The sequence below is a fragment of the Urtica dioica genome, chromosome 1, assembly GCF_054948205.1.
Source record: "Urtica dioica subsp. dioica isolate 48M chromosome 1, U.dioica_male_clone48M_v1_H2, whole genome shotgun sequence".
NCBI lineage: Eukaryota > Viridiplantae > Streptophyta > Magnoliopsida > Rosales > Urticaceae > Urtica > Urtica dioica.
In genome coordinates, this window is record NC_142756.1 from 9,792,054 (window position 1) to 9,815,539 (window position 23,486).

Below are 23,486 nucleotides of genomic sequence, written 5' to 3' on the forward strand. Positions count from 1 at the left end.
AATGTGAATAGTGATCTATTGTAAAGTTTTGTGAATAGCGAAATTCTATATTTATGATATACGGTCAACTATGTAATAGAGTTTTGTGAATAGTGGAACTCTATATTTAGAGTTCGAATATTCACTTACTCTAAGATGGATTAGACTGGACAATAAAATTGGATTGGAGACAATCTAAATCTATTTTAGTTGAAGATGCCCTTAGTTGCAAGTGAAATTCTGTTTAGTTAAGATCATATGTTGCGACAATATGCTCCGATGCAAGAATGGATAAATGAAAGACAATGCGAATATATATAAATGACACAAAAATTGGTAACTTAATTCGGTGTAACGTCACCAACTCTTGGGAGCTCTCAATCAAGTGGAAAGGGAACTCACTATCTCACTATGCAGTCAATAGTACAACAATGGACTTATATGAACAAAACTGGTCTCAATGAGCTTTTCCTATTACTATCCGTGATTTTCAAATCAGGCTCCCTCTGAATTTGAGACCCCTCTAAATTCCACTCTTCAAACACTCTCCCGATGTTTGGATACCTTCGATATCAACGCTCGTGAAACCTTCAATCACGAAATCACAAAACTCAACAACTCTCTAACACTCAGATCTCTGGGAATGTGTTTAAAGAATCATACCACACGCATCAAACAAATACCTTCTCAGTCCGTCAGTCAAGCACGTTTAAGAACCTTAAAAATTTGATGAATGCGTCAAGGCTACTAAGAGTGAAGCACTTGGCTTTTATAGTAGCCAATATCGCTGAAAGTCAATCTAGGGTTTTTTTTACCCATACATGCATGAAGAATCAATGTAGAAAATCTTCCTTGAATGAATCTTGCCATAAATACAAATCTGCACACATGATCAAGATATCTTGGAGCATGTTTTACAGTAAAAAAGAAGTCAATAACACACGTAACAAGTTATACAAGAGTGTATATATTCAACGTATTATTATAAATAGAAGGCACTCGTCAGTGTGAGCGTATTAACTAGATATCAGGGGTGGCAATTTGTGTTACGTGTCGTGTTCGTGCCGTGTCTTATTCGTTTTCATGTATTTTTTGACAGACCCAGACCCGACCCATTTATTAATCGTGTCTAGGAGCAAAACCCAAACCCGACCCACAATGTTTTTGCCAAACTCAGACACAACCCACTAAGACCCATTTATTAATCGTGTCTTAATGGATCATGTAACTCACGAACCCACTTAGACCCACAGACTCATTTAGACCGCTAAACTCATTTGAACACGTGAATCGGTTTAGGCCCTTAGACATGTTTATTCAAAATATTGAAATTCTCTAAATCAAATTAAATAACAAATTAGTTAGAATAAGTAATTAATAAAAATACTCCATATAATCAACTAAGCCACCAACATAATATTTTTAATACAAAAGAGAAGTTCAAACACAATCCATTGGATCATTGCGAGTCTTGATCGTGTTTACCCATTAACAACCCATTTAATATTCGTGTCTAATTGGGTCCCAATGGGTTGTCGTGTTCGTGTCGTGTTTACCCGTTATTTAATCGTGTTAATCGTGGATGGACTCAGATCCATTTAAGGTCGACCCAAACCCATTTACACCGTGTCGTAACCGTGCCGTGTCTCGTGTACGGCTCAAATTGCCACCCCTACTAGATATCATACTTAGAAAGAGTGTACAAGCAGTGCCACATGAGGACCAGAGACAAATGCTCCTTGAATTTTTTAAAATTGAGATTTTTACCTTTATTCTTATTTTTTTATTTTTAGCCCAAAATTATACGATTTATTTAAATATATCCTCCTTGAAATTTGTTTTTCAAATTTTCCCTCCCTTTGTTCTCATTCTTGGGGCCCCCACTGTGTACAAGGAAACACACAGAGAAGATTGTATGGGAATAGGGTTTGAGCGTTTGAGAGTGGTTGATCTTTGTTCATCTGTGTAGCTCGATCGATTCATCTTTGATAGTGTAAAAGGCAGGCAAATACTCGACGAAGGCCACATTGACAGAACCAGGATAAACCATTCTGCGTGTGTGGGTTTATACTCATTGTTATTAGTTGATAGGATCAGTACCTTACAATACAAGAAACGAGCTCTTGACGAGCATATTTAGGTCACTGGAGATCAATTGCTTATGTGGCCCGACAGAGCAAAACCAACACATTTCAATTCCAACAAATGAAACACTGAATTCTTATTATTAACTTTGTAATTGTATGGCAAAACTTACATGAACATAACAAAACGTATTATGAAGCACTCAAAGCTTCTTATATCACATGACAACACAACAACAGACAGATTCTATCAAAACGAAAATGTGAAAGAAAATAAAAAGAAAGAATACAGAAACTTCTTTTGTGTATAATAATAAAAAAACAGAGTAATGAATATGAATCTCAGTTGTCCCCATAAACAGTTTCCTTGAACCAAGATCAGGCTTTGTTGTTGTAGTAGGGCTCGAAGACGTACTTGACGAGCGATTCCTTGATGGACAAAAGCTCGGGAAACTCTTTCTTGAGCTTAGAGGCGTCCATTTCGTTGTTGCTCCGCGGAGCCACGATGACCTTGGCCTGTTCCTCCACAGTGAAGTTGACCCACTCGAACCCCGGGTCAACGTACTGCTTGTACATCTCAAGGATCTCGTTGTGGCTCACCACACCCGGGTTTGTGAAGTTCCAAACCCCTCTGAGGTTCCTCTTCGCCATCTCCACCGAGATCGGAAGAAGCTCGTCCAACACTGTCATGCTGTTCGGGATGTTCACCACCTTGTTGTATCGGGCGATCTTCGTTATGAAGTTCCGAGGGTTTTTCAGGTCCGACGAGATCGGCATCCGAACCCTCAGCGTGCACACATTCTCATACTCTTTCAGAAGCTCCTCAACCTAAGGCAAAAAACAAACAAACAAACCAATTCACGGGTTTAAAAAACGCCATTTATTTCGTTTGGAGAGACGGAGAGAAGTGTCGTACCATGGCTTTGGTCTTGGAGTAAAACGAGCCCGTGAAATTGGGCGTGTCTTCCTCGCTGTACCCGAGGCCCGATCCGACGGGGTGAGCCTCGTCGTACTCGAAGATACAGCCGGTCGCGTAGTTCATCACGAGGAGGCCGCTCTCTCTGCACACGTCGGCGAGCGTGAGAGTCCCGACGACATTCGTTCGAATGGTCTCGGGCTTGTGGGCCTCGCACCAGTCGACGTTGGGCCGGCCCGTGACCCCGGCAGCGTTGAACACGTGGCTCGGCTTCACTCTCCGAACGTCCTCCACGATCTGATCCCTCTCCTCGAGCCGTCCTTTCCCGTACTCGTATGCGATCCCTTGCTTCTCACAGATCTTCCCCAAAAGCCCCCCGATCCACCCGGTCCGTCCGTAGATCAGAAACTTCATCGCCGGTTTACGATCCGACGGCCTCAGAGCCTCCGGGACTGCCGGGTCGCTGGGACCGTCGAACTGCCTGTCGATCCCGGGCATCATGAGCATCCTCGGGTGAGGGATCAACGCGCCCGAGACGTCGCCCCACCAATCGGGGTTCGCCACGTACCACTCCATGGTCTTTCTCAGACCCTCCTCCCACGAGGTTCGCTCGGACCAGCCGAGTTTCTTCAGCTTCTGGTCGTCCAAGAAGTACCTCTGGTCGTTGAACGGCCGGTTCTCGACGAACTTGATCTTCTGCTCCGGGTCGGCCCCGAAGATCGCGCAGATCTCCCTCGCGACGTCGATGACCCTCCGCTCCTTCTTCGTCCCGATGTTGTAAACGTGCCCGACCTCTCCTCTGTGGAGGATGAGCTCGAACGCCTCGGCGACGTCCTCGCAGTACAGGTAGCTCCGCACGTTCGACCCGTCCCCGTGGATCGGGAGACTCTTCCCCTTCATCGCCAGCAAGACGAACTTCGGGATCAGCTTCTCGGGGAACTGGTTTGGCCCGTACACGTTGTTCCCGCGGGTCGTGATCACGGGCAAGCCGTAGGACCTCCCGTAGGCCATGACGAGCATCTCGGCCCCGGCCTTGGTGGCCGAGTAAGGGTTCGTGGGCAAGAGCTGGGACGCCTCGTGGTTCCCCACCGCGGCGTCCTCGTCGGTCTCGCCGTAGACCTCGTCGGTGCTGACGTGGATGAAGCGCCGGACCTGGTCTCCGGCGAGCTTGCAGGCCTCGAGGAGGACGTGGGTCCCGTAGATGTTGTTGCGGGTGAACTCGAAGGAGTTGCCGAAGGAGTTGTCGACGTGGGTCTGGGCCGCGAAGTGCATGATTGTGTCGATGGACTCCGTCAAGAGGACGAAGTTGACGAGGTCCGGGGACGCCACGTCACCCTTGATGAACTTGAAGCGCGGTGAGGGACGGGACGGGATGAGATTCTTGAGGCTCGAACAATAGTCGAGCTTGTCGAGGACCACGATGTTGTAGCTCGGGTGGTTCCGGATCAGCCGGTTGCACACGTGGGAGGCTATGAAACCCGCCGCCCCCGTTATCAAGATGTTCTTCGGCTCGTAAGTCTCACCCATTTTTTCCCCGACGCCTTTTGCTCTACACGTAAGACAATGCCAGGTAAAATTCAACAGTTGTTTGTTCACTATTGATCCAGTGAAAAAAAAGACTTTGTTTTGTTTTAGTTTTTATCATCTTTACTATCCAATTTTGCCTAAATGTTCTTTTCTTTTTCTTTTTTTTCTTCTAAGGATGTGTTCTTGACTTTCAAAAATACAAGAGAAGAAAGGCTTATTACACAAGGCTACAGAGGATGATAAAAAAAAAGGGTACAATTATTGTTCACTATTGATCCGGAGAAATGGAAAAAAAGGCTTTTTTGTTTTGTTTTGTTTTTTTTATCATCCTTTTGAAACCCTATTCATTCTTTACTAATTATGTCTAATCATCTAAGGCCAGTTTCTTGATTTTTGAAAATTCAAGAAAAAGAAAGTTCATCATACAGAGGCAGGTGCAAAAAATACAGAAAAATACTCATCTGTTTTGAGACACTACTAATACTCTAATCTTGGCAAGTTAAATTTTCTTTTTCTAAGGATAGTTTCAAGGAAAAGAAAGCTTATCTGTGTAGACCTGATAGAGTGATTGGAAGTAATGTCAGATATCTCAAGGGATATCAACGAATTATTTAAAATTTTAATGTGTGTCAAGCCATTCGCATATGTTCTTTTGGGAGAGAGACACATTGTCAAACGAGTTGGAAAACTACTTGTGAATTTTACACAGATCAAAGTTGTTTATTCATTTGAGCATTCATGGCGAAGAAGAAAACAAACAAACACATTACAATGAAGATTCGTAATTAAAAGACATAACGAAATAAATGCAACGAACAAGGCCCAGGAAACGGATCTGTTTAAAGCCAAAAATAAAAGTGACGCCAGATCTCAAAGCAGCGCAAAAAAGGAAATAAAGTGAAGATTTTAATTTAATTTTATGTTTTTTTTTCTTTCTCTTTTTGGCATTCATTGTTCCCACGAACAAGAAAGAAAATATTGATGAACCTGAAACACAGACCCACACATTTCTACTCTAAAAAACCTCAACAACGAAACATGATCGCATTACACGCACTAAACTGAAATCGGAATGATTTAACTTAGTGTAAAATAGAAAGAAACAAACAAAAACTTACAGAGAGAGAGAGGTTGGGTCTCAAATAAGGTCGAGAAATTGTGGAATCTGAGCTCAAATTCCGTGAATATTTTCGAAGAGAAAATGAAGTTTCTATTTTTGGATCACAGAGACTACTGAAATGCAGAGAGAGAAAGAGAGAGTGATGAAGGAGAGTCGTTGTGGAACGGTATTTATAAATATGCCCTCGCTGCTCGCTATTTGAATAATAATAATTAAAAAAATACAATTATTAATATCCTATTCCTCATTTTTATTTCGTGTTATATCAGGGGAATTGTCAATTTCTATTCATTCGATATCCTAGAATTGTGAAATTCAGAAATGGACACTTTACGATTCGCCACGTTAAGATTGTGGGGATGTGTGTGACTTTTGACTGTGAGTGACTTTGAAGCAGACCCCACAAAATAAATATAAACATAAAACACAGAACAAATCAACGGAAATATCAAAATATTGGGATAATAAAGTGTGAGAGGTACATAGATGGGTCGCAACGAATTTCATGAGATAACATTCATTACGCCGAGAGAATTGCTACGGATATGTGTGTAACGTAAGTTCTTAATTGGTTGGGTAAATTTCGGCAATATAATAATAATAATAAAAAAAAAAAGAGAGAGCTACAATCGCACAATTGTGGATACCAGAACGTAACCTTGTAAATTGGGCCATCTCTCAAAGGCCCGATTTATATCCTGGGTCCCGATTGATGAATAAAATCTAACCAAGCCCAGCCCGCTTGGATTAGGATTATACCTCAGAACCAGCACGAGCTGACCACCCCGTCAGCTCGGAAGAAGCGGTCTCCGAGCTGACCACCTCGCAAGTCCAGAAGAAGCGGTATCCGAGCTGACCACCCCGTCAGCTCGGAAGAAGCAGTCTCCTAGCTGACCACCTCGCAAGTCCAGAAGAAGCGGTCTCCTAGCTGACCACCTCGCAAGTCCAGAAGAAGCGGTCTCCTAGCTGACCATCTCGCGAGTCCGGAAGAAGCGGTCTTCATATTGAACCTTCGAAGGAACAGGACAAACTACTCCGCGTGAAGCATCGCAGAACGCTCCAGACCGACCACGTGTCCACCAGATCGACGGAAGAAGAGCAACGATCTCACCTATAAATAAAGGAAAAAGCAGATTTCACGAGGCACATTATTTTTCGACACTCTTTTTATATTTTCAATATTCTGTATTCCCGAAATATATTCTGTTGTTCTGTACTCGATTGTGATCAATAAAGAAAGAAGTTATTTTCCCAGTTTATTTTCTATTATTACCTTTGTCATTCATCGTGATTCCTCTGAAATTCAATTCTAATTACGACGAATCCTTGAGATCCACGTCACATAAATAAGACGATATATTCTAGATAATATATATATAGTATCGTGATTGTTGAGGACCAGATTTCGACATCAACAATTTGGCGCCGTCTGTGGGAACTACTCGAAATCAAGAATTCTAACCTCGAAGAATTGAGTTAAGCTCAAATCACGAAGTATGGCTAACGAAAATGAACAAAATGAGATGAATCGAGAGGTTACCTCCGAGATCAAATCTCTTTTGGAAACTCTGGTCGCTGGGTCGACCGAGAATAGAGAATTCCAGCAATCTACCCGGGCTGCCTTGGAATCGCTGGCTGCCGAACAGGCCGCGCTCAGAGCCGCGTACGCAGCCGATAAAGCTGCAGCTGAAATCGCGAACTCGTCAGTTCGACCTGTCGGCCTGGAGATAGGGGATCGAGCTCTCCCGACGGTGACTAGTTTGGATGTCTCTAGGATCCCGGTCACCCCGTCAGGGATAGGATCTTCATACCCAGTGTTTCAACCAGGGATGTATTCTTGTCCCGGGGTGATCACCCCGGGATCCTTGCCGAGCTCCAGCAGGATTCCTCCTCCCCCGGGAGGATCGCCACTTCAGCCCGCACCTCGTCCGCATGGTGCTGATGAGAGGGAAATCCCATCAGCCAGACTGCCCGCGTCAATTGATCCTCCTGCGAGCTCAAACAAAGCTCCAGCGCAAAACCAGCCTATCACTAGTACTGCTGCTGCCGTCACTTTTGTGACCCCAGAAGGATCCGAACTCGTGACCGCCAGGCCCGAGCTGACCGAAATGGAGTTGTTTCGCAAAATGGTAGATGACAAATTCCGCGCTATTCACTCCAAGATGCATTCTGCCACTAGCTCGGCCCCTGAAATTGACCGTCTAGTAGCTGAAACAGGACGAACTCCCTTTTCAAAAGAGATTAGTAGGATCAAGATTGGAGATGCGGGAAAGGTCCGACTCCCTAAGTACTCCGGTACGACCAATCCCAAATCTCACATGACAGCCTTCCGAATTGCCATGGGTCGAGCTCATCTTTATGAACACGAACTCGAGGCGGGATATTGTCAATTATTTGCCGAGAACCTAACCGGGGCCGCCTTAGATTGGTTCTCCAGGCTTGAGGAAGGCTCGATCAGCAGCTTTCAAAAACTATCTACCGAATTCCTTAAGCATTACTCTATGCTCGTTGAAGACGAGGCCACCATGGCAGTGTTGTCAATGGTGCCCACAAGAAGAGTAGTAGTGTCTATTTATGTACATTTGATGTCATATAGTCTTACGAAGACTCTTGCTTGTAATTGCTTATTCATTAATAAAAAGTTGAAACGTTCATTCAATCTTCCTTGTCTGAAGCTTTATGATAAAACCCTAGTCTTTTAGTCCATAAACAAACCTAACAACTTACGAAGAGACAAATGTAGATTTGCATGAACAAACTCTTCGTAGTTTGCTTAAAACGATATATTCGCAATCTTAGGGTCAAAGGACTATTGACCTCAGTACGATTGTTAGAAGAATCTATGATGTCTGGTTATGAGGCATTGAGAGTTGGAGACTCTATAGTTCTTCTAGGTATCTTCCGAAGGTATTGAATTGACCAGTGCACTTCTAGAGACAAGATAAAAACAAACCATTTAACCTCTTATGTCTCGAAGTCACTATGTATGAATCGCATCATGCTTACCTTAATCCTGAAATGAGACATGTCATTTCACACCTTAGTATTCTCATTTGAGAAAGTCAGAGTTCGGACTCACTATGTGATTCCGAATATGGCCTATTGGTGAAGTACTAAGTTGTGAGAATGTCATGAGTAACTTTGTGAAGTTCTCATAGATATGGAATTCATGTACAAGATTGCTGAAATGCAATGTATGTCACCTCATGCTTTGTTCCTTAGAGTGTGAATAAATGAACTGGCCAGTGTCCAAATTGAGTCCTGACTCTTTTGGATGAAACAATGTGACTTGTTAGCTCCTCGTCAATACATTGTTTCTAACTTATTCACAAGCGACAAAGGAGTTGAGGAAATAACAGCTAGAAAGGTAAAATGGTAATTTAGTAAATCTCGACTAGCTGATGACATTCATGAAGGGTAAACATAGATAATATTCAGTGGATCCGCTCATCATAATTAGGTCGAATTCTTGAGTAGAAAATAAATTCATTTGAACCGAGAGATTTTCAGTGTCAACTCTTTAGTGGAGTCAGTTGGCATTAAGCTAAACTTGGAAAATGTTTGTGAACTTTTGAGTCCAAGTGTTTAGCTCAAGCTTTGTTCATTTGGGTCCATGAGGTCACTGTCACGAATCACATCGATAGGAATAGTTAAACTGGAAGTTAAGTCAAAACAAGAACGAAAATTGTCAAAAGGGTATTTTTGTCTTTTGAGACATAGGATGAAATGAATGTCAATAAATTTTTTTGACAAGTTCATTTGATAAATTAATGTCACTCGGCCATGACTTGATCATTGGGCCTTGTGAGTTGATTTCATTTCATAAGAGTTTTATTGAAAATTCTTAATGGGCTTTTTTCATGTTCTCATGAATAAATGAAGAAGCTTCTAGAAGCTCCTTCTAGAGACATGTTGGGCGCCTACCCTATAGAGAAATAGGAGAGTTTATTTTGTGCATAAATGTATTTAGATACTTGCCAAAAGAAAAAGAGGAAACAAATTTGCATAAGGATGCATAAGGAACTTCGGCCACATGAGATAAAAGGCAAGGCATGGAACAAAATAGGAAACAAATCCAAGGCTTAACGAAGCCTACCTTGGCCGAGTATGTCATAGAGGAAAAGAGGAAATTGGCTCATGAATATGTGATATTCTATAGAAGAGGAAACTACCTTATTGAAGGTAAGACCTCTCCTATAAATAGGAGCCTCATTCTTCTCATTTTTCTCATTCCACATAAGTTAGAGATTGAGAGCTTCTCTCTCTAGAACTTGTGGTTGCCGCCCCTCTTCTCTCTCTCTCTAGTTTATTTTCGATTTTTCTTATTTTGGCACCTAGGTCCTCACTCGACCTAGTGTTTAGCTCTGCGACTTCAAGACTCGTTCTTAAGTCGTAGTGTTTAAAAGTTCCCACTCACTGATTCCTTTTATTTCGAGTGATTTAGTGATAGAAACTATCGTGGTTGCTCGAGGTGCCGAGGAAAGAAAGAGAGACGTGCTGCGAGGAGACGAGCGTTGCAAACTTTCCAAAAGCTCCTACAAAGTTCAAGCTTCAAGAAAGGTTAGTAAACTTCTATACTCATAATAGTTTTTAATTACATGTACTTGTACTTGTCTAGGTTAGTAAAAACTGTTTTACTTGTAAAAGAAAATTTTTAAAATTCCGCCGCTTACCGAAGCGTTAATTATTTTCTTAAACCCTAGATCGATTCCAACAAATGGTATCAGAGCCATGGTCAAAGATTAGCATGTACATGTATTTAAAAATATGAGCTTGAAAATCGTTTTCGAAAGTTTACTAATTTTGTGACAAGTTAGAATTGTTATCTTAGATTTTTTTTAATTTATTGCTCTTGCCTTTAAATTAAAAATCATGTTGTTTTTCTATGAGTTTGTGATGTTTTTAAAACACATTAGAATCAGTTCTAAAAGTTTTTAATTTTTTATATTGAAAAACGTGTTTTAAAGGTTTGAGAAATTTCGAGTAAAATTTTGTGACTAGTTTTCTTGTCTTGTTAGTTTCTTATTTTTACTTGAATCGTTTTATACATTTTGTTATTTATTTTATACCATGTTATTACCTTGCTAATAAAACACAAATAAAAGCTTTAACAACATTCATAAAACGTTCCGTTACACTCGATTCTTTTTCGCACCTAAAAAGGACCAAGCTTTAATTATTTCTTTTTTTCGAGCTGGAGTAAACCCGCATTAAAAGTGGCATATCTCTCTGCTCAGAAATCTAAATTTAGTGATTCTTGAATCAAATTAAAGCTCTGTTTGTCCTCTGTCCAATGCCACCAGTTTCGGCTCAAAAGGACATTGGAGCCGCCAGATATGGCGATTTTACTCCGAGGTGCGCGGCTGTTCCGAAAGTCCAGTTTTTTTTTAAATCCGGATTTTCAGACCCCACTACCATGAGTTATAGAACTCTAATGAGAAAATTTTCTTGAGCAAAAATGTTTTTCATATGATTATAAACATGATGTGTAAGATTAAAATGTTTTGATTTTTGAAAGTTTAATTGAAATTGAGTTTTTACAAAACTAGTTTGAATTTTGAAAAACCGTTTTCACTTTCAAACTTGAAAAATATTTTGTCATCCAAATCAAATAAGTTTTCAAAATGTTTTCAAAACTATATCTATATCACATATGTTCAAAATCTATATGCTCTTGAAAATTTGAGTGGGAGGTCTCTTTGTAGACAAGCCGAAAAATAAAAAGATGTGTAATCTCAAACTTTCAAGTGTTCGAGTGGGTTGAAGTTCACACTTCTCTCATGCACTTTCCCGAAATAGAAAATAGGAAAAGATCGAGTATGTACCTTGTGCCTTTATGCACTAATACTACTCTGAACATGTCGATCTAGGATTCTCTTCTAGTTGTCCGCTCTGTCGCTCTCTAACTAGGAAATTTGTTTCCGAACTTATAAGAGTCGATGAACCAACTCCAAAAACTAAGTGGGAGGGTTATACTTGTTGTTTGTAACCCACGATCCCCAACACTAATGAAAGAAGCAATTAACGTGGGACTAAGAGCCGCTCTTGCGACCCTCACTTAAATGGGAGTACTCCAAGGCGTTATTGCTTCGATCATTGCTCAATGAGCTACGTCCGAGAGTGAGACGATGATGGCAAGGCCTTCCCTTGGGGGATTGTTTTTCAAAGTTGACCTTTTGGACTAAGTGGTTGGTTGCACACTTAGGCTCAATCCCTAGTAATCCTCCATTGAGGCTCTGCGAAAGGATGTGAGTGATCATACCAATTTAAAAGGTGGCTAGTCAAAATTGATGTATTGACATCTTGGCTTAGCATTAATGATGTGTCATTTACTTATAAAAGGAGATTTTTTGCGGCCTTCTCTTGAGGGAGTAAATTATCGTTTGGTTTATAACACCTTTGGATTTTATAAAAGTCTTAATAAAACTTAAATCCTAAACCAAAGACTAATCATAAATTTGTTTCAACTTATATAGGCAATATGTCTCTCAACCTTCTCTCGTTTATCCTTTCCTCGAACAAACTCGTAAACAAAGACTATGTAGACTCGAAACATAACCTCTACATAATAGTTACCGTTACCAAGCACAAATGGGTACTCACCACCCCGTGTCCTCCTCTGGCGAATGATGATTCGACTCAAGAGGACAATGACGCCTTAGCGGCCTGGCTTCGATCCGATGAGATTGTGAGGTGCTATATCTTGGCATCTATGAACAATATGCTGAAAGAGCAACATCGCGACATCGAGACTGCCGCCGAAATGCTCTACAATCTCCTTGAGATATTTGGAAGGCAAAGGCGTCAAACAAGGCTACAAGCAGTCCGACAGTTTATGAACTGTCATATGTAGGCTAGGACTCCTGTTGGAGACTTCATGATACTGATCATTAGTTTTCTGAATAAAATGGAAATCCTAGGATCTGAGATTGATGGGAAGAATATCATAGATATGATCTTAGAAACTCTCCCCGCATCTCTTGATACCTCCAAGATGAACTACTCCATAAACAAGCTAGAGTACACTGTTACCAAGCTTATGAAGGAACTTCACACTGCTGTAGGTCTCACTAAGAGAAAGAGGAATCAAGGAGAGGCACATGCTACTGAGCAAAAAGCCTCCGCCTCTGGAACTAAGAAGAGACTTCACAAGGCCGATAAAAAGAACTGTCCTGCCAATCTCAAAGCAAAGGAACATAGTACTGTACTTGTTACCGAAGCATGCTTAGTAGCTGATAATGTATCAACGTGGATTCTTGACTCCGCTGCTACTAACCATATTTGTTGTTCCTTAAATGGTTTCAAGAAAACCAAAAGCTTAGAGAAAGGAGAGTTCTGTTTCAAATGGGGTGATGGGAGCCTGGTGTCTGCAAAGGCTGTGGGATTCGTGACGCCGTCTTTTGAAGACCACACTTTAAACTTGAATAATGTTTATTTTGTTCCTACCTTTGGGAAGAACTTAATATCCGTTGCTCGTCTTCGTGAGCAAGATTATTGTTTAAAGTTCATTAAGAATGGAATTCGTATTTCGTTTCCTGATAATTCTTTTGTCACTGATGCATGTATGAAGAATGCTCTTTTTTACATCTATCCCACTCAACCTTCTCTTTTAGACACCGAAATAGATAACGATCTAATTAGGGAGTCAAAGAGGATCAAACTTTCTGAATCCTCCGATCTAACAAAATCAACATACCTCTGGCACTTGAGACTTGGTCATATCAGTCTAGATAGGATTAAGAGACTTGTGAGGGACGGTCCACTCCAAGACTCTGCAATAGGTTCACTACCTACTCGTGAATCCTGCATAGAAGGAAAAATGACAAAGCAACCTTTCTCTGATAAGGGTCGAAGAGCCACTGAGTTGCTGGAACTAGTACATTCTGATGTATGTGGTCCGCTCAACCAACAGGCACGTGGAGGATACGAATACTTCGTTACCTTCACCGATTATTACTCACAATATGGGTTTGTCTATTTGCTCAAACACAAATCCGAGACCTTTAACGTATTTAAGGTCTTTAGGGTTTTAGTGGAAAAGCAAACTGGCAAAGTGATCAAAACCCTTCGATTTGATCAAGGTGGTGAGTATATGTCTGGAGAGTTCGATGACTTTCTTAAAGAAGAAGGTATCGCTTCTCAGCTTACCGCACCTGGCACGCCTCAACAAAACGGAGTGTCAAAGAGAAGAAACCGAACTCTTATGGAGATGGTTAGATCAATGATGAGTTACTCATCACTCCCTCTTTCCTTTTGGGGATATGCCCTTGAAACAGCCGCCTATATTCTGAAGCAAGTTCCGTCCAAAACGGTTCCTGGTACTCCTTATGAACGATGGACTGGCCGTAAAGTGAATCTTGGCCGCATCCGAATCTGGGATTGCCCTGCACACGTGCTGAGGCAAAAGACTAGCAAGTTGGCTAGTAGGTCAGAATTGGGCCTGTTTGTGGGATATCCAAAGGAAACCAAAAGTTTTACTTTCTATAGTCCCGAGGATGATAAGACTTTCGTTAGCACGAATGCTCGTTTCCTTGAGGAGGACTTTATGAAGGATGCAAAACCTAGAAGCAAAATTGTGCTTGAAGAAAAGTTGGGTGAGGAAGCTTCTACCTCATCTGTAAGAACTGTTCTTACCCCAACTAAAACACAACCTAACTCATCAGAATCTCGTCAAGTAGTACTTAGACGTAGTGGGAGGGCTACTCAAAAGCCTGACAGGTACATGTCTTATGGAGACTCTCTTGTAGCCGTCTCTGACATGGATGATCCCGTTTCCTATAGCCAAGCGATGGCTTGTTCTGAATCAAACCTTTGGCTTGACGCCATGAAAGTTGAAATGCACTCGATGTATGTCAACAATGTCTGGAAACTTGTAGACCTTCCTAAAGGGATTAAACCCGTAGGGTGTAAGTGGATATACAAGAAGAAAAGGGGTCCTGATGGGAACGTCGAGACGTTTAAAGCACGACTTGTGGCGAAGGGTTATACCCAACAAGAAGGGATTGACTATGAAGAAACCTTCTCGCCAGTCGCGATGCTTAAATCCATCCGCATACTCCTATCCATAGCTGCAGCTCTCGACTATGAGATCTGGCAAATGGATGTCAAGACAGCCTTTCTGAATGGCAATCTTGACGAGCGCATTTACATGGCTCAACCAGACGGTTTCGTGGAAGAAGGTCAAGATACCAAGGTTTGTGAGTTGCTTAAGTCCATTTATGGATTAAAGCAAGCATCTAGGTCATGGAATATTAGATTCGATGAAACTGTAAAAAGCTTTGGCTTTGAACAGTCAATAGATGAGCCTTGTGTTTACAAGTTAATACACGAAGGTAAAGTTGTGTTTCTGGTACTATATGTCGATGATATACTACTCATTGGTAATGACGTGGGTAAGTTATCTGAGGTTAAGGTCTGGCTGGCAAAGCAATTCGATATGAAGGATCTAGGAGAAGCCGCGTACATTCTGGGGATCCAAATCTTTCGAGATAGGAAAAACCGGACCCTGTCGCTCTCTCAAGCATCTTATATTGATAAGGTAATGGATCGCTTCTCGATGCAAGACTCCAAGAAGGGCCAAACACCCTTTAGGCATGGAGTTTCATTCTCTAAGGACCAGTCTCCCAAGATTGCACAAGAAATTGAAGACATGAAGAAAATTCCTTACGCCTCTGCCGTAGGAAGCCTCATGTATGCCATGCTTTGCACTAGACCTGACATCTGTTTCGCCGTTGGCGTAGTTAGCCGTTTCCAATCCAACCCTAGACCCGAGCACTGGATTGCTGTTAAGCATGTTCTTAAGTATCTTCGAAGAACTAGGAACTTGATGCTTACATACTCAGGTACTGACCTAACTATGACGGGATATACCGACTCCGATTTTCAAGCGGATAAGGATTCCAGGAAATCCACTTTGGGATCTGTGTTCATCCTTAATGGTGGAGCTGTTGTGTGGAGGAGTATTAAGCAATCTTGCATTGCTGACTCCACAATGGAAGCAGAATATGTGGCTGCTTGTGAAGCATCCAAAGAAGGTGTATGGCTTACAAAATTCCTTAAGTATTTGGAAGTTGTTCCAAACGTCGACGAGCCCATGACCCTTTATTATGATAATAGTGGGGCTGTCGCTAACTCAAAGGAACCTCGAAGCCATAAGCGCTCTAAGCATATTGAGAGGAAATACCATTTGATTCGAGAGATCGCGCAGCGCGGAGACGTGGAGGTGAAGTAGATCTCTGGCATATCTATTCACCAAGACCCTAGCGAACATGGTCTTCGACCAACTTCGAGAGGGATTAGGCATGTAGGACTACTCACATCTTCTTTGAGTCAAGTGGGAGTTTGTTGTCAATGGTGCCCACAAGAAGAGTAGTAGTGTCTATTTATGTACATTTGATGTCATATAGTCTTACGAAGACTCTTGCTTGTAATTGCTTATTCATTAATAAAAAGTTGAAACGTTCATTCAATCTTCCTTGTCTGAAGCTTTATGATAAAACCATAGTCTTTTAGTCCATAAAAAACCTAACAACTTACGAAGAGACAAATGTAGATTTGCATGAACAAACTCTTCGTAGTTTGCTTAAAACGATATATTCGCAATCTTAGGGTCAAAGGACTATTGACCTCAGTACGATTGTTAGAAGAATCTATGATGTCTGGTTATGAGGCATTGAGAGTTGGAGACTCTATAGTTCTTCTAGGTATCTTCCGAAGGTACTGAATTGACCAGTGCACTTCTAGAGACAAGATAAGAACAAACCATTTAACCTCTTATGTCTCGAAGTCACTATGTATGAATTGCATCATGCTTACCTTAATCCTGAAATGAGACATGTCATTTCACACCTTAGTATTCTCATTTGAGAAAGTCAGAGTTCGGACTCTGAAATGAGACATGTCATTTCACACCTTAGTATTCTCATTTGAGAAAGTCAGAGTTCGGACTCACTATGTGATTCCGAACAGGGCCTATTGGTGAAGTACTAAGTTGTGAGAATGTCATGAGTAACTTTGTGAAGTTCTCATAGATATGGAATTCATGTACAAGATTGCTGAAATGTAATGTATGTCACCTCATGCTTTGTTCCTTGGAGTGTGAATAAATGAACTGGCCAGTGTCCAAATTGAGTCCTGACTCTTTTGGATGAAACAATGTGACTTGTTAGCTCCTCGTCAATACATTGTTTCTAACTTATTCACAAGCGACAAAGGAGTTGAGGAAATAACAGCTAGAAGGGTAAAATGGTAATTTAGTAAATCCCGACTAGCTGATGACATTCATGAAGGGTAAACATAGATAATATTCAGTGGATCCGCTCATCATAATTAGGTCGAATTCTTGAGTAGAAAACAAATTCATTTGAACCGAGAGATTTCCAGTGTCAACTCTTTAGTGGAGTCAGTTGGCATTAAGCTAAACTTGGAAAAGGTTTGTGAACTTTTGAGTCCAAGTGTTTAGCTCAAGCTTTGTTCATTTGGGTCCATGAGGTCACTGTCACGAATCACATCGATAGGAATAGTTAAACTGGAAGCTAAGTCAAAACAAGAACGAAAATTGTCAAAAGGGTATTTTTGTCTTTTGAGACATAGGATGAAATGAATGTCAATAAATTTTTTTGACAAGTTCATTTGATGAATTAATGTCATTCGGCCATGACTTGATCATTGGGCCTTGTGAGTTGATTTCATTTCATAAGAGTTTTATTGAAAATTCTTAATGGGCCTTTTTCATGTTCTCATGAATAAATGAAGAAGCTTCTAGAAGCTCCTTCTAGAGACATGTTGGGCGCCTACCCTATAGAGAAATAAGAGAGTTTATTTTGTGCATAAATGTATTTAGATACTTGCCAAAAGAAAAAGAGGAAACAAATTTGCTTAAGGATGCATAAGGAACTTCAGCCACATGAGATAAAAGGCAAGGCATGGAACAAAATAAGAAACAAATCCAAGGCTTAATGAAGCCTACCTTGGCCGAGTATGTCATAGAGGAAAAGAGGAAATTGGCTCATGAATATGTGATATTATATAGAAGAGGAAACTACCTTATTGAAGGTAAGACCTCTCCTATAAATAGGAGCCTCATTCTTCTCATTTTTCTCATTCCACATAAGTTAGAGATTGAGAGCTTCTCTCTCTAGAACTTGTGGTTGCCGCCCCTCTTCTCTCTCTCTCTAGTTTATTTTCGATTTTTCTTATTTTGGCACCTAGGTCCTCACTCGACCTAGTGTTTAGCTCTGCGACTTCAAGACTCGTTCTTAAGTCGTAGTGTTTAAAAGTGCCCACTCACTGATTCCTTTTATTTCGAGTGATTTAGTGATAGAAACTATCGTGGTTGCTCGAGGTGCCGAGGAAAGAAAGAGAGACGTGCTGCGAGGAGACGAGCGTTGCAAACTTTCCAAAAGCTCCTACAAAGTTCAAGCTTCAAGAAAGGTTAGTAAACTTCTATACTCATAATAGTTTTTAATTACATGTACTTGCACTTGTCTAGGTTAGTAAAAACTGTTTTACTTGTAAAAGAAAATTTTTAAAATTCTGCCGCTTACCGAAGCGTTAATTATTTTCTTAAACCCTAGATCGATTCCAACAGGCAGACCTGTGGAATACCCAACAAACCAGTTCTGAGTCCCTCAAAGGCTACATGACTCGCTTCAAAAGCATCATGGCAAAAGTCCCGAACATCGATAATGATTCGGCTTTGACCGCTCTGAAAAACGGAATGTGGCATGATTCTCGTTTCCGAGAAGAGATGATAGTCAACAGGCCGCCTACCATTGAAGATGCGATTCATCGCGCATCATACTTCGCGAGAGCCGAAGAAGAAAGGAGTTTCCTGGCTAAGAAGCATGGTATCAAGAAGAGTACACCGGGAAATCTAATCCCCGGGAACTCGCAGGGGGTAGGACCCAACATGAAAGGGAATACAATCCCAAAGAAAGTAGAGGCCCCACCAGGCTTCGCGTTTAATGTGAACGATGGGAATCGCAGCGAAAGCACTAATAAGAAATGGACTAGAGACCCTAATGCTTATTGCGAATTCCACAAAAGCAACGGCCATAGTACGCTCAATTGTGAAACAATGAGAAAGGTCTTGGCGGAAAAATTCACTAAAGGGGAGCTGAAAGGAATTGACTTGGGACCCCCTCCAAAGAAAAAGACTTTCAACTCACAACCCCGAGGAAACCCTTCTCCCCGTAAAAGGGGAAGAAGTGATGAGCAGGATACTCAACCCGAATCACAAACAAAACCTAGAATCGATTGTATTATCGGAGGTTCAAAGTTTTGTAGGGAATCAATCAACTCCATAAAGGCTCACCAGCGTCAGCTAAAGAACACCCCTACTAGTCTTCCCACGGAAGGTGAAGACGAAGTGTTAATCTCCTTCAAGGAAAGTGAGGTAAGAGGGCTAGTCGCTCTGCATGACGATGCCCTGGTTGTCAAACTAGATGTATCAAACTGCATTGTGTCTCGGATCCTGATTGATGGAGGAAGCTCAGTGGACGCGATCTTCAGAAATACTCTGAATAGGATGAACATCGACAAAACCGACATCGAAAGAGAACCGACAGAGCTGACCGGCTTTAACGGCCTGGTAACGCCCTCTATGGGAGTAATCAAACTCCCTGTCCAAGCAGCCGGAATTAATAAGCTCGTCGAGTTCGTGGTTCTCGACTGTCCATCACCATTCAATATAATACTTGGGAGGCCATGGATTCACAGTATGAAAGCCGTCCCGTCCACATACCACCAATGTGTTCGCTTTCCCACTCCAAATGGGGTCGCGGAAATCCGTGGAAGCCAAGAAGCGTCTCGAATGTGTTACATGAGTAACCACAAAATAAAGACAGAATTGTTGAACGGTGTCCCATAGCAATTAACGACTGTCGGAACCACTATTTCCACCCTGCAAGACACAAAGGGAGGGGAGGAACGTTTGGAAGAACAAGATTTCCCTCGTCCCGAGTTAACAACCCAGGTACAGCTCGACGGATTTAACCCAGATCACCGTGTTGGGATCGGATCCGAGCTCAAAGGAAAAGTAAGAAGAGATATAATAACCTTCCTAAAAAGAAATAAAAATACATTCGCATGGTCCACCGAAGACATGCCAGGCATAAGCATCGACGTTGTGTCTCACCAACTCAACGTTGACCCTAGCTTCAAACCCATCAAACAAAAACGTCGAAAACTCGGCCCCGACAGGTCCAAGGTGATCAACGACGAAGTGGAGCGACTACTAAAAGCCGGGTCAATCCGAGAGGTAAAATACCCGGATTGGTTAGCCAACACCGTAGTAGTAAAAAAGAAAAACGGTAAGTGGAGAGTATGCATCGATTTCATTGACCTCAATAAAGCTTGTCCCAAGGACAGCTTCCCTTTACCACACATCGATCAGTTGGTCGAAGCCACAGCTGGGCACAAAATGCTCTCCTTCATGGACGCGTTCTCAGGATACAACCAAATCCTTATGCATCCAGACGATCAGGAAAAAACGGCGTTCATTACAGACAGAGGGACTTATTGCTACAAAGTAATGCCCTTTGGCCTAAAAAATGCCGGGGCCACATATCAACGACTCGTAAACGAAATGTTCTCCGAGAAAATTGGCAAGAATATGGAGGTATACATCGACGATATGTTAGTTAAATCACTCCGAGAGGATGATCACGTCGAACATTTGGAAGAATGTTTCGAGGTATTAAATAAATATCAAATGAAACTGAACCCCGAGAAATGCTCGTTTGGAGTATCTTCCGGAAAATTCCTAGGATATTTGGTCACGCGACGAGGAATCGAGGCGAATCCTGACCAAATCCGCGCATTGCGCGAAATGCCGTCTCCCCGAAGTAAGAGAGAGGTGCAAAAGCTCACAGGCCGTATAGCTGCCCTTAATCGTTTCATTTCCCGGTCGACGGATAAATGTTTACCCTTTTACCAGCTCCTGAAATCAAACAAGGAGTCAAAATGGAACGACGAATGTGAGAAAGCATTCCGTGAGCTAAAAGAATACTTGGCCAAACCCCCAGTTCTCGCAAAACCCGCAATTGGAGAACCACTCTATCTCTACGTGGCTTCTCGCAAAACTCGCAATTGGAGAACCACTCTATCTCTACGTGGCTGTGTCGCATGCTGCCATAAGCGGCGTTCTGGTTCGAGAGGATCGAGGAAACCAGAAACCAGTATTTTACATCAGCAAGTCTCTTGTCGACGTCGAGACAAGGTACCCTGCTATGGAAAAGCTTGCACTAGCCATCGTCACTTCAGCCAGGAAATTAAGGCCGTATTTCCAATCACATACGATTGTCGTAATGACAACACAGCCGCTGCGAACCTTCCTCCACAGTCCAAATCAATCCAGAAGATTGACTAAATGGGCAGTGGAGTTAAGCGAGTACGACATCGAATTCCGAGCAAGGACGTGTGGGAAATCACAAGTTCTTGCCGATTTCCTTGTGGAATTGCCAAGAAATGCGACCGAGACCAACCCCGACGATGGTGTTTGGACTTTGAACGTAGATGGTGCTTCATCAAAACAAGGCTCCGGCGTGGGGATACATCTGGTGTCACCCCATGGCGAAGTAATTGAACAATCATTCCGACTCGACTTCGTCGCATCAAACAACGAAGCTGAGTACGAGGCTCTGATCGCAGGTATGCAACTAGCTAAAGCCTGCGGGGCAAAAAAAGTAAGCGCATATTGCGACTCTCAACTCGTTGCTAACCAGTTTAGTGGAGAATTCGAAACGAGAGATGAACGTGTGGAAGCTTACGTGAAGATAGTACGGGACCTCGCAAAGAACTTCGAAGCCTTCAAACTCACAAGGATCCCGAGAGGAGATAATACGTCCGCCGACGCCTTAGCAGCTCTGGCCTCGACGTCGAACCCCGGACTTACTAGAATCATTCCGGTCGAATCAATTAAACAACCTTCTATCGCCATTAGCATTAACACAATAATGAAATAGAAGTGGGGGATTGGAGGGACGACATCTTGAAATACATCAAAGAGGGAAACGCGCCCGATGACAAGTCAAAAAGGCGAAAATTAAAACAGATTTGCGCTAGGTTTTGCATCATCAACGATGTTCTTTTTAAAAGGAGCTTCGCTGGACCATATCTGAGGTGTATCTCCAAGAGCGAATCAGCCCGCATTATCTCCGAAATCCACGAAGGGGATTGTGGGAACCACGCCGGGGGAAGAGCCTTGGCCATAAAAATCAAAAGGCAAGGATACTATTGGCCAACGATGATGGAAGATTGCAAAAAAAAACTCCCGACGTTGTGACAAGTGCCAAAGGCACGCCCCGAACATAAAGCAACCCGCCGAGGCGCTATCTTCAATCTCGTCCCCATACCCATTCATGAAATGGTCAATGGACATCGTCGGACCAATGCCTACCGCCCCCGGGGGATTAAAGTTTTTATTAGTCCTCACCTACTATTTCTCTAAGTGGATGGAGGCCAAAGCCCTACCCCTAGTCAAAGATATCGACGTTCAAACCTTCGTATGGAAGAACATCATATGTCGACATGGGGCCCCACAAGAGATCGTTACCGACAATGGTTCCCAATTCATATAAAAAAGGTTTAGACAATTCTGCTCAGACCACGGAATAGAGCTGAGAATGTCTACACCTAGATATCCACAAGGCAATGGCCATGCCGAGGCCGCCAATAAAACTATCGTAAACTCTTTAAAAAAAAGACTTGACGCTAAGAAAGGCCGATGGGCTGACGAGCTTCCGGGAGCCCTTTGGGCCTATCGATCCAGTCCTCAGCGCCCTACTGGAGAAACCCCGTTCTCTCTAGTGCACGGTGTCGAATCAGTCATTCATGTAGAACACGAAATCCAAACCATAAGGACGATGTGTGCACGCGAGAATGAAGATGCCAACAACTTGGCACTCTCCGATTCCCTCGACTTCATCGAGGAAAAAAGAGATCGAGCTATGGTCAGAATGTTGCAATACCAACAGAGCATCGCCAGGCACTACAACAAAAACCTACGCTTCCGCCACTTCATAGTAGGGGATCTCGTTCTTAGGAAAACATTCCAGAACACAGCAGAACCTAACGCTGGAAAATTGGGAGCAAATTGGGAAGGACCCTATCGCATTACAAAAATGGTTCACCCAGGAGTTTACAAATTAGAAACTCTGAATGGAACACCCGTTCTAAGGTCTTGGAACATCGTAAACCTAAAAAAATACTACGTCTAAACCACGTAGAACCCCCAATCGAACTACGTTACGGCTTGATCCCATTCATTGGGTACGTAGGGAACCTTGATTCCAAGGCTCAGCCCCATCCAAAATTTTAAACACGAGGTTTGTAACGCGACAAACAATGAGTAACGGACTCTTGACTCCGCTTGGTGCCCCTTCACCACCGACCGAGTCATCAACCTTCACAGGATCAAGGACGGACCCTTGACATCCTCACAGCATCGAGGCTCTCAGTATGATTGGGTAACACTAAGATGGGATCCCTTTGAAATACTGAAAATTAAGATGGGATAAAAATAAAACGCAAACACCTCTCATAGGCATCGAGGCCATCAAAGCGTCTGAATACCTCATTAAAGGATCATTCACACGCTCTTGAAAACCGATATACAAAATAATACGTCACAAATCGAGAATATGATCAGAATACATCTCAGTCCGATGAACATCGAGCAGCGGGCAGAGATAAAGGCATCGCACCTCGGAGATTCAGATACACATAAAGCACAATCGGGACGCGAATTTTCACAACGTATCACAAAAAAAAAAGGGGAAACGACTGTGAACCAAAACAGTTTCTTTGACGAGCGAACCTGAACCATTCTCGGCATAGGATTGATTATCCAGTTCGTAAT

At 42.4% G+C, this 23,486-nt stretch overlaps 2 protein-coding genes across 3 annotated transcripts; one reads left to right on the top strand and one right to left on the bottom strand.

Annotated features, from left to right (window-relative positions):
- Positions 1-2,181: 2,181 nt before the first annotated feature.
- LOC149407091 (trifunctional UDP-glucose 4,6-dehydratase/UDP-4-keto-6-deoxy-D-glucose 3,5-epimerase/UDP-4-keto-L-rhamnose-reductase RHM1-like) lies at positions 2,182-5,764 on the bottom strand. Of its 2 annotated transcripts, none has more exons than XM_089611017.1 (3): positions 5,625-5,764; positions 2,980-4,528; positions 2,182-2,891 (listed from the first exon to the last, which is right to left on the bottom strand). In XM_089611017.1, the coding sequence occupies exons 2-3, from the start codon at positions 4,504-4,506 to the stop codon at positions 2,442-2,444; spliced, it is 1,977 nt and encodes a 658-aa protein (XP_089467143.1). In that variant the 5' UTR covers positions 4,507-4,528; positions 5,625-5,764; the 3' UTR covers positions 2,182-2,441. The 2 variants fall into 2 exon arrangements, with proteins under 2 accessions (XP_089467143.1, XP_089467136.1); XM_089611010.1 differs by having other exon boundaries at positions 2,980-4,526; positions 5,621-5,764.
- Positions 5,765-7,122: 1,358 nt separating this feature from the next.
- On the top strand, positions 7,123-21,591 carry LOC149407092 (uncharacterized). Its single transcript, XM_089618631.1, has 4 exons — positions 7,123-8,169; positions 18,216-19,379; positions 19,497-20,321; positions 20,653-21,591. The coding sequence occupies exons 1-4, from the start codon at positions 7,123-7,125 to the stop codon at positions 21,589-21,591; spliced, it is 3,975 nt and encodes a 1,324-aa protein (XP_089474757.1).
- The last annotated feature ends 1,895 nt before the right edge of the window (positions 21,592-23,486 follow it).